General features: G+C 33.5%; 1 protein-coding gene across 2 annotated transcripts in view; it reads left to right on the top strand.

The window, feature by feature from the left end:
• The window catches only part of LOC128988715 (uncharacterized), a 104,673-nt gene that overhangs the window by 76,240 nt on the left and 15,202 nt on the right, over positions 1 to 13,231 (top strand). For both annotated transcript variants that reach the window (XM_054410286.1, XM_054410288.1), the window contains exons 17-19: positions 7,762 to 7,815; positions 9,099 to 9,158; positions 12,972 to 12,998. In XM_054410286.1, coding sequence (XP_054266261.1) covers positions 7,762 to 7,815; positions 9,099 to 9,158; positions 12,972 to 12,998 — 141 coding nt within the window. The remainder of the gene's footprint in view (positions 1 to 7,761; positions 7,816 to 9,098; positions 9,159 to 12,971; positions 12,999 to 13,231) is intronic.

The raw sequence follows: 13,231 nt of genomic DNA, 5'->3' as shown, positions 1-13,231 counted from the left end.
GAAAAAACACGAAGTAACTAAAAGCTAGTTTTGTTGGTGTAGTAAGCGTTGCAGGAGGTCTACTTTACACTGAATCGACGTTCACTTTTATTGCTTTTGATCTTCCGGCACTGTTGACTCAGCGAAACTGAACTTGTATTTTACCGTATTTCGTTATATTAAACCTGCTGTTGCATTAGGTCAAATTCCCAATAAGTCAATTGCTTTAACATAGACCACGTTTTTAGCTCGGACTGTACTATTTGACTTACTGGGACTTTTGATCTACAGACACTGCAAACATTGTAGTTTTTGACCTAGCGGCACAGGTATAAATTATTTGATCTTCCGGGACTGTTGACTTTCAGCAACATTCCCATTTATTCTGTCATTTGATAATTGATTACTTATTCAAATGTTAGTTCACGTTGTGTCCAATTGATCTTTATACTAAATATTCAATATGTTGAACAATCCACGTATTTCAGTGTTATAATGCTTTAATTAATCAAACAGTCATCAAAGCTGGCTCTTAGGGCCTGTGAATTGCGGTAAATTGTCTCCTCTGATTAAAATAATGTGCCTAGTTATCGTTTCCAACATGAACGGTTTGGTCAGAATCATAAATCACATGACCAGATCACCAAAGTGTGCATCAAGGTATGCCACAAGGGTTTGTTAAAAGAAAAACAATGACAGAATCCCGAGGTAGATATTTCACTTCTAGCCTATATGGCGGGTATTCCAAAATTAAATTTTTTTTAAAAAGCACCCATTTTAGCGAATTTCCCATATAGGGAATAAGCTATTACCGTAGCGTAAAGCTCATGGTAGAACCTGGACGCTGGGCCGATTTTTTTTTCGTTTTGAGGTCCCTAGAGGCTAAAAACAGCATCCGTTCAAATTCATATATATATGAGTGAAAATTTTAAAACGCACGTTTTCAGGAAAAGCACTTATAAAATTTTTGTTCCGTTTTTTGAAACTTTTTTATTTTTTTTATTTCATTTACATTTGAATTTTCATAAAATGTCCGTGGTAACGCAATATCTTTGGTGATTTTTTATTAATAGAGCATCTTTGATGGAAAAACACAAAATTTTGTCACGACCATCACGGACATAAAACTGAATATTAAAAATAGTTCATATTATTTTTATAACTATGTTTTGCTATATAAATTAATTTACTTTTATGGCCATTATACAATAAACAGCTCACTAAGCTTTTGGTATATTTGGTCTTTCTAGAAAAAAAATAAAAAAACTCAAAAAATTGAAAAAAACTAATAAAATATTTTAAGGCTGTATAACTCCGAAAAAACTTACCTGAGACCCCAAAAATCTTTATGTTTTTATAGAGGTGTGCTTCTTTTATGTATAAAACATTGAAATATGATGATATTTTAATTTTTAAAATTGTTATGATATAAATCGTAAACGTGATGGTCAGGGACAGCGGTACGGTTGTGAATTGTCTGGAATAATCTAAATCTTTCTAAACACCCCTTCAATTATCCTGTTAGTTATAATAAAAATATGTGTGGAACTAAACCGTTCAATTTACAATGATATTTAAGTTATTGTCACGACCAAACACAGTATAATCCATAAGGCTGGATTGGTTGTGAAAAAATCCGCGATGGTTGTGAAACTTTGGTCGTGACATTACGTGTTATTTGGCTCTGTTCTGGCGGTAGCCCTGCACCTCATGTTCGAGGATACACAGTGGACTTCTAGGTTAATGTAGCAATTAAAATATCATATCAACAAAAATTAACACCACGTCTACTTCATCAAATGACTACGTACGGTCATGGACACACCAAAATTACAAAAAACACAAACTTACCTTTATTAATCTTGTAACTACTTTTTTTAACACAAAACGACCGGCACAACAAACTTTCGTACACCCCAAACTAGTCTCTAAAACGAACTGACGCAATCGACGCCAGGCTTGCCACTGTCGTGCTCCAAAGTTGAAAATTTTTCCCAAATGGTCGTGATGCCAAATCGAGGGACAGACTTATTTTGTCATGGTAGTCAGTTTGCAATGACAATAAAATTATATTATCCTCCTTCTTTGTAAGTTTAATAACTTGATAATTATCCTATACTCTAATACGAGCAATGTTTGCTTGTATGTATGTATGTATGCTTGCTTGCTTGCTTGTACCAAGATCTCGAAAACGGCTCCGACGATTTTCTTCAAATGTTGAAAATAGATTATTTTTACCTAAAAGCGAGTTTACTACAGTTAGAACTGCCAACAAAAATCTAATAACGTAGAAAAATGAAACTGAAAGTCACATTTTTTTAACATTAGTCTTATGGGTTGCTAAGTAACCATTTTGGTCGAATTAAATAACAAGGAAAAAGTAAACAAAGACTTGAAGTTGTAGCATGTGTTCGTAATAAGCCAACTACCCACAGTAGGCCTATACTAGCAAATTACAAATACAGTACAAAAGGGAAAACATCACTTGTTACTATTGAGCAAAGATTATACTGAAGATTACTCGATACATTGTAGGCCTAGTAAAGGCTAGCAGTGCGAAGTATTGGGAAGTGTGGGATCTGTTTATGACGATTAGATTTTAAGGTCTGCAATCTTAAAATGCTATGGGATTGGGAAGGGAAGGAAACAGATCCGCGACGTAGGAAGTGGTGAAGGATGTAGTAAAGAAGGGTTGCCTGGAGTGTGGGATCAATCTGTTTATGACGATAAGATTAAGGTATTTGCAATCATAAAATGCTATGGGAAGGGAGGGAAACTTGTCCGTGACGTAAGAAGTGGTGATGGAAGTAGTTAAGGCGCCGGAGTGTGGGAACCGTTTATGACGATTAGATAAATTAGATTAAGGTATTAGCATTCCTAAAATGCTATGGGAAGGGAGGGAAACAGGTCCGTGACGTAGGAAGTGGTGAAAGAAGTAGTCATGGCGAGCTGTCCGGAGTGTGGGAACTGTTTATGACGATTAGATAAGGGTATTGGCAACCCTAAAATGCTATGGGAAGGGAAGGAAACAGATCCGCGACGTAGGAAGTGGTGAAAGAAGTAGTAAAGGCGAGCAGTCCGGAGTGTGGGAACTGTTTATGACAATAAGATTAGGGTATCTGCAATCCTAAAATGCTATGGGAAGGGAGGAAAACAGGTCCGCGACGTAGGAAGTGGTGCAGGAAGTAGTCAAAGGCGGGTAGTCCGGAGTGTGGGAACTGTTTATGACAATTATATTAGATTAGGTTATATTTTATTAGATTAGATTAAGGTATCTGGAATCCTAAATGGTGATGGGAACGGAGGGAAACAGGTCCGCGACGTAAGAAGTGGTGAAAGAAGTAGTAAAGGCAAGCAATGTGGAGTTTGGGAATGGATTTATGTATCTGCAATACTAAGACTGCTTTCAGAGTAAACTAATGATTTTCCCCGAGCAAAGCTCGGTCCCTAGGTACTGATAATGAATAAATTGATGACATAAAAATATGGCTTTATATATTTCGGCATGAATAATTAATTAGTCAAAAAACAGTGTGAAAGTTGGAAAATGTACCCTAGGGACACGTCATGGTCGTGATTTTCGAGACTGAAAAAATAAGAAAAAAATACCCCCGCTGCAGCAAACCTGCCGACTAAGCGAATTTCCATTTGTCTGAATTGATTTTCAGTTAAATATATTTTAATAACATTAGGTTTAACGAGTACTTAGGTTTGCTGCTACAAGGAAACTAATAAAGTGTGTTTTTGAGTAAAATATTGATAGCTTAGTACAAAATAAATAAATTTGCCAAGTTTGATCAAAATATATCCATAAACAAGCAAACTACAACATTTGACAATATTCTCCATAAGAATAACATGGGAATTTTAAATTTACAATTTTTTTAATTTTCTCCGTTACTAATAATCGAACAAAAATACTTTTATATACTAAATTATTTGTTTTTTTAAGCTCTTTAAAAAGGTCTAAAGAGAAATCGGGAAATTTTGTGTTTTGAGGGTCAAAAGTGAGAAAAACCAATTTTTACCCCATAAAACCCCCCGTAAAGCCCCGTTCCCATGGTCCGATCGTGCTGGTTCGCGAACTCATTCAAGTTTATTCCGCTTTACACCTTTAAACCAAGTTTCATCAAAATCGGACAAAAATTACTCAAGTTATCGCGTTCACGGACGTATATTTATATATATATGTCTATATATATATATATATACATATATAAAAATTTGAACGAATGGTGTTTTTGGCCTCTGGGGACATCAAAATGAAAAAGTAAATCGGTCCCGGGTCTAGGTCTTACCGTGCCACCTACGGTAATAGCTACTTCCCTATAGGGAAATTCGCTAATACCTAGAACCTATTTAAAACCAAATAAATGTGTGTAACATGTTGCCCCCGTCCAAAAAATATTAAAACACATAAAACTACAAATTCAGTATCTATGAAGTAAAAGGCCAGGGACATGAAAACGTAAGTTTTTTAATTTTCACTCATATATATATTTATATATTTTTATTTATATATGTGTCCGTTAGCACGATAACTCGAGCAAAAATGATCCGATTTTGATGAAATTTGGTACAAACGTGTTAACCTACGTTTATTCAAACGAGTTCGCGATCCAGCATGATCGGACCAAGGGAACGGGGGTTTATGGGGGGTTTTATGGGGTAAAAATAGGTTTTTCCCATTCTTGACCCAAAAAACATTAAATTTAGCAATTTCTTTCCAAACCATTTTGTAGAGCTTAAAAAACAAATAATTTAGTACATTGAAGCGTTATTATGCGCCTAATGATTATGGAGAAAATTCCAAAAATTTTAAATTTAAAATTCCAATGTTATTCTTATGGAGAATAAGTAAACTGTTGTAGTTTGCTTGTTAATGAACATATTTTGGTCAAATTTGGAAAATGTTTTTATTTCTTACTAACTATTAACATTTTACAAAAAAAAAACAGTTTTACCCTCCCTGATGCAGCAAACCTAAGTACTTGTTTAACTAATTCTATTTAAATCGGGAATAAATGTTATATTTTTAAGTAGTGACATTTCAGTGTAAAACCAATCAGTCAAATGGAAATTCGCTTAGTCTGCAGGTTTGCTGCGTCAGGGGTATTGGAATATCCGCCATTTTGCCTAGAGGTGAGATATTCACCTCTGATTTCCGTCATTGTGTTTCTTTTGACAAACCCTTCAAAATGAGGGGTCACTCAATAGGGGTTATTATTTGAAAAAAATAAGTCACCGCCTACCCTCTTCCCTGTTAGGGGGGTAAAAAAATATTTTTGATGTAAAAAATTGCGGAACCTTTGCTAACAATTATTGCCACAAACAGAATATTTCTATCTATTTCGGTTTTAACACATTCACTGCTAATGATATGTAATACTTTTATAAATGGCTAAAAAACATAAACATTAACATGATCATGTTAATTGAGTGACAATATATCTTTAATTAAATAAATTTTAAACTATAAATTGTGGATTAAAATATATTATGTAATTATATACATCATGTATTATATATCTGCTAATATACTTATGACGCACAAGTGCGTCATTAGCAGTGAACGTGTTAAAAACACAGATTTGTTTCAATACTTAATTTACACACTGTATATATGAATTTGAACGGATGGTGTTTTTGGTCTCCAGGGACCTCAAAACGAAAAAGTAAATCGGTCCCGGGTCCAGGTCTTACCATACTACAGTAATAGCTTATTCCCTATAGGGGAAATTTGCTAATATAAAAAAACAGTTGTTTTGGGACCTTAAAACGAAAAAGTAAATCGGTCCCTGGTTCCAGGGTCCTGTTTCATAATAAACTACCAGTTACTAGCTCTTACTTGTAATTTACATTAGGTTTTCATTGGGCAATCAGCTGGTTTACTGATAATATTAGTTTGTAGTTTATTATGAAAAAGGCTCCAGGTCTTACCATGAGTTCTAGGGGAATAACTTATTTCCTATATGGGAAATTCGCTATAAAATTAACATTGGCATCGTGGTTTGCCAAAGAACTATGTTGGTTAAATAAAATTACAAGGGAATAGTAAACAAAAGACTAGTAACATGTGTTTATAACAAGCCATCCACAGTATACTAGCAAGTTACAATTTATACAGTACAAAGGGAAAAACATAGGTTGTTACTTATGAGTAAAGATTCCACCAAAGATTACTCAATTTAGGCGAAAATAGTTCTGATCAAATACTGATTATTTTACTTGGCTCTCTCCTACCAAACTTAATCCCTGAAGTATTGAGGCATTGATAGCAAACTTTGGTTTAGCAGTGAAATACATTTTTATTCAATTATACAGGGAGCGGCAGAAATATCTGACGGTTTTCGTACAGTCCGGCAGCCGAGTGGAGGGGGGTGGTAGGGAGCGGCTCATTCTCAAGGCCAAGTGACCCCATTTCAATGTCAGTTGCCATGGAGCAGTGGACCGGTATACATCGCGCGTTTGTCGTTAAGGCGTATTTTAAAAGTGGTGATTCAGTTGTTGATACACAACGTAAGTTTCGTAGGCATTTTAATGTGGCTCGTGGGGAACCTATCCCATCCTGAAACACCATCAAATTGTGGGTGGATACCTTTAGATCTACAGGATCAACTGCAAAACGTAGGCCTACAGGCCGTCCAAGGTCAGTGAGGACGCCTGAGAATGTGGAGTGAGTGCGATAAGCTGTGCTAACGAGCCCACATCGCCCGGTGAATAGACAAGCTGCTGCTCTTGGCATGTCTGATCGCTCTATTCGACGAATTTTGCACTCCTTCACTTTCACCCATATAAAATAGCCATCTTCCAAAAACTTCAGCCTCATGACCACGCTAATCCTCAAACATTTTCAGAGCAGCCCGGGCTATGCTATGTATATTATATTATATTTATTATATATATAAATTATAAGTTTAATAACAATTTTTAATCTACTGTATTAATTGAAACAAACTTCATGCAGTAGTTCATTTTCCTACTACTGGATATTGAAAATTTAAATTATTAAATAAACTGTTCCAATATCCTTTGATTCTTGTTATGACGACTGTTTTCGTGATGACAGTCATTTCATCAGGTCAATCCTCGTAGAACGACTTGTTAAGTATACTTAAAGTTTTTACTAAATACAAAACACATCATAATTACAGACAGAAACCATCGCGATGTGTGCACGCTTTCAGTCGCTGCCGGCTCAATACTTTGTAGCTTCATGGCTGTAAATACTTTGTAAATAATGTGTTTTGTGTTAGGTAAAGACTTTTAAGTATACTTAACGAATCGTTTTACGAGGATTGACCTGATGTACTGTCATGTGTGACCTGGCATGTGATGTCTATGTCTTCACGAAACCTGTCGTCACATTTAACAGGTAGGTAACAGTTAATTTAATGATTGAAACAAACTGTCAAAACAATGTTTATGCAAGTATAGGCTATTAAATAAATATTAGATAAATGAATGATTTTCACCAGCGACTGTAAAATAAATAATGTGTTGTGGATTACCAAAATACCAGGTTAAGATTTTCATTATAACGAATTGAAATTCCACCGAAACTTAAATAATAAAAGCCAAAATTAGTTGTAAATAAAAAGTGAGATTCCTTTATATTGGTTTTTTAAATTAAAAGAACTATACCAAGCCATGGCTCGGTCCGTCAGGACTACTTATAGGTTTCAACTGACTACAAGACCCCCGTCCGTAGATATATATTTGTCAAATGCATTAAATATTTTGAAAAAAATATATATATTTGAAAATTTTATGTTTTTTTAGGTAATAACAGGAACACCTGAGTTTGAGAGAACCGACCAGACTTTCAACATTAATGTAAGTTTAAGTTTAGAATTCAGTCTAGTTTGAAAGTCAGTACTTACAGTACTTTCTTTTTATACACAAGCGTGGATTCAGGGGGGGGTAGGCCAATAATTATAATATTTTGCGTTTTATCCTGAATACATTTAAGCTTGTTCGTTGAAAACCAAACAGAAGCTAGGTTTCGTTTATGGCTTCATTGGTCATTGTATTTAGAGTATGAATGTCGTTAAGAGTGGCGATTAGGGTAGTATCGTCTGCATATGATGCAGAGTCAACCCCAACATTTCGAGGCAAATCATTAAAACACATTAGAAATAGAAATGGTCCGAGGACTTTGCCCTGTGGAACGCCAGAGACCACCTCTCTTAAAACTTAAGCCAGATTGCATCCCACCAACTAAAAACGTACTGCTTTCTATTACTTAAGTATGAATGAACAAAACCTAACTGAGCATCCTCCATGCCATAAAATTTGAGTTTACTAAACAAAATGTTATGAGGAACACAATGAAAAGCTTTTGTGAGGTCGAACAATGTGAGAGAAACAATTTCTTTGTTCTCAAAAGCATTTATTGTTTTATTAATGACTTTTAGAGCTGCAGAAGTTTGACTTTCCTTCCCAGAATCCAAAATTGTCAATATATTTTTGTTTACAAAGTGCTCATATTTAATAGTTCATAAACCACCGATTCAATGATTTTTTATAAGATTGGGGCAATAGATATTGGTCTATGATTTTAAGAAAAAAGTATTCCCTTTCTTGAAGACTTGTATCACCTTTGAAATTTTTATTTTTAGAAACTCAGGAAAACTGTCAGTCTTTAAGGATTTGTTTGCACAAAAAGCCAGTGGTTCACTTAAATTAAATTAGATTAAATGTATAGTCCGTTTTAGAACATAATTTGACAGCCAATAAAAATCCATGGTTTTTGAGTTTGAAAGCTTAGAAACTATTTTAACTATGTCATCTGATGATACTTCTCTCCAATTAAAAGACAAAATGTCATGAGGATTTATTAACGACATCAATGCTGTTTTCCAGCTCCCTAACTGAATCAACAAAATAATTATTTAATTAGTCGGGCATCTAAGTCCAACTCTATCTAAACAACTCTGAGGATTATGAAAACATGTATGGCATTTCAAATAGAATACGACAACAATAGTTCTATATTTATCTGTGTGAAGTATGTAAAACCACAATTCATCGTTCAGGATAAGATAAGGTGTCTTTGTTTATCCTGAAATAATTAATCATAATCTGAATTCATTTGATCCAACTTTTTTGCATTTTAGGATGAAAGTGTGGACGGAGAACAGACATATGTTGGACCTACCCCAGGCACATATCCCGATGTGAGTACAGTATTACATTACAAACCTTTTCATATCATAGGAGGAAGAATAAGAAACTGAATATGGATCGTATTAATAAAAGTGTACGACACAAATGTCCTAATAATAGTTTATACTCTAAAATTTATACAGGGTGGAAAAACGTCCCGGGACAGTTAAATAAAAAACAAATGTTAAAGATATAGCTACAAAACTTAACGCAAAGTTACTGGGCATAAAATAATAATAATAAAAATCATTTTAATGCATTATTCGGTAATATGCTACCTCCTTAGGGGGGAGGCCCTATTAGGAATCAGAAGAAAATCATAAATAAAATGTAAGTTTAGGTTGACATACGTATCAAATTAATAGTAGTAAAATACAATGCCGCAAACCCAAATTCAAATGGACAGCCGAGTCAAAATGACAGCTGTTCAAAGACTCCTTGAATTTCCAATGCTAAGTACGCTTCCTCCGTATAGAGGGGCACCCGCAATAAGTAGAAGTAGTTGCTTCATAGCTCTAAGCTTTTAACAGTTAACATGTTTAAATTATTTTTTATCTTACCTTAAGCACATCCAAAATATCATATCCAATCCAAAAATTACAGTATGTTGTTTAGCATATTTCTCATGGTCAGACCTGGACCCGGGACCAATTTACTTTCTTGTTTCAAAATCCAAAGAGGTCAAAAACATCATCCTTTCAAATTCATATACATATATGTGTCCGTTAACATATTCATATTTGTATACATCCGTTAGCATGATAACTCAAGCAAAATCATCCGACTTTGGTGCAATTTGGTACAAATGTGTAAACATACTGTACTTTCATTTGAACCATCATGATCAGACCATGGAAACAGGGTTATATGGATGGCTTTGTAGGGTAAAAAAAGGTTTTTTTTCAATTTTTAACTCTCAAAACATAAAATGTTCTAATATCTTCCTAATCCATTTCAAAGAGCTTAATTTAAAAAAAATATTTAATTTATAATTCTAATCTTATTCTTACGGAGAATAAGGAAACTATTGTAGTTTGCCTGTTTATACATTCCAAACAAACTTAGCAAACTTATTTATTTTATATCAAGCTATTAATATTTTACTAAAATATACACTTAATGACCCTCAGCAAACTTAGGTACTCGTTTATTTAAATAAATTTAAGTGAAAGTTAAATCAGGCAAATGGAAATTTGCTTAGTCTGCAGGTTTGCTGCAGCAAGTTTATTGTCGTTTTGAATTTACTTTTTCTTGATCACAATAAAAAAATTATTCTTTCCCTAAAAAACAAAACTTCTGTGGGTTGGAATGAAGTACCAATCAAGTTAATTAAAGCTGCTGTAAATTTAATTTCTGAACCCTTATCTATTATCATAAATCAGTGTTTAACAAATGGAATCTTCCAAGACAAACTTAAATACTCACAAATAACTCAAATTTTCAAAAAAGGCTCTAGGTCAGATATCAACAATTACCGTCCAATATCAGTTTTAAGCAATTTTTCAAAAGTCTTTGATAAAGTTATAAATAACCAATTAGTTTGTTTCTTTGAACATAATAATCTGTTTTATCAAAATCAATTTGGTTTCAGGAAAAACCTTGGAACAAATACAGCTCTTGTACACTTTATTAATGAGGTATCGGAGGCTTTGGATGGGTCAGGGAATGCAGCTGGTGTCTTCTGTGATCTATCCAAGGCCTTTGATTGTGTCGATCATTCGCTTTTGCTTCAAAAACTACATGACTATGGAATTTCAGGAAGTTGTCTTTCCCTAATTAGATCATACCTTTCAGATCGGAAACAAAGAACTGTAATTTCTGATGGAGGAACCAGGCATTTCTCACATTGGAAATGTATACCTAAAGCTTGGGGTGCCTCAAGGCTCCATTTTAGGTCCCCTTTTCTTTTTAATCTACATAAATGACCTCCCTAAAGCTATTAATAGAGATTTGATTCTGTTTGCTGACGATACTACTGCAATCATTAAAGAAAATAGTAGAGAAGAGCTTCTTACATCTCTCACAGAAGTTATGAAAGAAATGGAAAATTGGTTTAAAATAAATGGCCTTAAACTTAATGTGGATAAAACCCAAATTATCAAATTTTCAGCCAGAAATGAAAGAGAATTAAATCGTTTTTCCAATTTAGTCCATTCAAATAAATTCCTAGGCATTCATCTAGATGAAAATATTAACTGGAAGGTGCATCTAGATGTTATAAAGAAAAAAATTAGATCTGCATCATCTGTCTTTGTCCACTTGAGAGAATGTGTCACCATTGAAGTACTTAAAATGGCTTATCATGCATATGTAGAATCCATCTTGAGGTATGGTGTGATTTTTTGGGGACAGGCAACTGATGCAAAAACTTTTTCAGACTTCAGAAAAGAATCGTCCGAATTATGACATAATTCCCACCCCAGAAGTCCTTGTAAATTACATTTTTAAAATTTAAAAATCCAAACACTCACAGGACTATACATATTTGAATTATTAAACTACATACACAATATAAAAAATAACCTCCCGGATTCATTCAAATTCACACACAACTATAGTACAAGAAACGAAACAATTTTCAGATTACCAAATCACCGTTTGACCTTATTTGAAAAAAGTCCTTTGTATGCAGGTTTAAAAATGTATAATAAACTACCGGTATATTATAAAATAATGAGTTCAAACAAGTTTCAAGAAACATAGAAAAATGGACTCCTTGAACGTGCGTTTTATAAAATAGAAGAATTTTATAACCATCCCTTGAGTTAATTTTTTGTTTTTAATTTTCTTAACTAACGTACTGTATTAATATTATTTGGCTAGGTATTTTTTTCCTGTTACTTTGTACTTTGTATTTTTCTAGTCTAGACTCAATTTTGACAATGCACCTGTTCTATATGTTATCACATATCTAAAAGAATGTTATGTGCAAATAAATAATGTCTAATGTCTAAAAGATTATGTTTTAACTACTGAACTGCCAGACCGGTAACATAATCTCCACGACTTAATCTTTTTTCATCTACCGTTATCACATTTCCCCAAAAAAAACGTTTTTCGGATAGCGAATAGAGTAAAACTAAGTTATTTAACTAACAATTAGAATCAGTAAATGTCAAAAAATCTTCCTATACTTCCGAAAGTACGACCAAAGCTAGGAAACCTCTGTCCCGCCTCGCTTCAATGTGCGGTGACAAGAAAAAGTCTTCGCTCCCGCCTGCACCTCGCCTCGCTTCAATGTGCCTTATGGGGTAAAATTAGGTATTTCTAATTTTTGACCCTAAAAACATGAAATTTCACATTTTCTTTCCAAACCATTTTATAGAGCTTAAAATAATAAATCATTTAGTATATTGAAGCGTTATTATGCGCCTAACGGTTACGGAGAAGATTCCAAAAAATTTTTAAATTTTAAATTTCCATGTTATTTTTAAGGAGAATAAGTCAACTGTTGTAGTTTGCTTGTTTGAGAAGATATTTTGATCGAATTTGGAAAATATGTTAATTTCTTACTAAACTATTATCAGTTTACAACAAATATGTTTGTTTACCCTCCCTGTTGCAGCAAACCTAATGTCTTGTTAAACTAATTCTTTTTGAATAGGGAATAAATGTGAAATTTTTTTAGAAGACATTTGAGTGTAAATCCAATCAGACAAATGGAAATTTCCTTAGTCTGCAGGTTTGCTGCAGCGGGGGTATTTTCTATTCACAAGGTAACTTAAATTCAAATGTTAGAAATATGATTAATTATTGTTTTTAACTTATTTTCTACTATAGTGTGTAATTTGACTCTTAACTGCATTTTGATTGGTTTTTTTCAGGGAAATTGGATATGTATGGATGACTATGTAAGTAAAATATGAAATGGTTATTATTCCATTTGGAATTAATTATCATAAAGTAGTGGTTAGATAGAAGTAGTAAAAGTAAACATTATTAACATCTAAATATTTCTATTTAAGTTTACAAAAACAAATACATGATAAACATTTAAAGTATTCTTGATATCACAGATCAACCCTCAATTAATTATGAATCATTCAGATCATGATTACATTTATTTCTATGATTATGTTGCAAA

This window comes from Macrosteles quadrilineatus, unplaced genomic scaffold (assembly GCF_028750875.1).
Source record: "Macrosteles quadrilineatus isolate MER2022 unplaced genomic scaffold, UCM_ALF_1.0 Scaffold_3__2_contigs__length_128488019, whole genome shotgun sequence".
Classification (NCBI taxonomy): domain Eukaryota; kingdom Metazoa; phylum Arthropoda; class Insecta; order Hemiptera; family Cicadellidae; genus Macrosteles; species Macrosteles quadrilineatus.
Note: the sequence above shows the minus strand (reverse complement) of the source record. Positions and strands in the feature narration are given on the sequence as shown.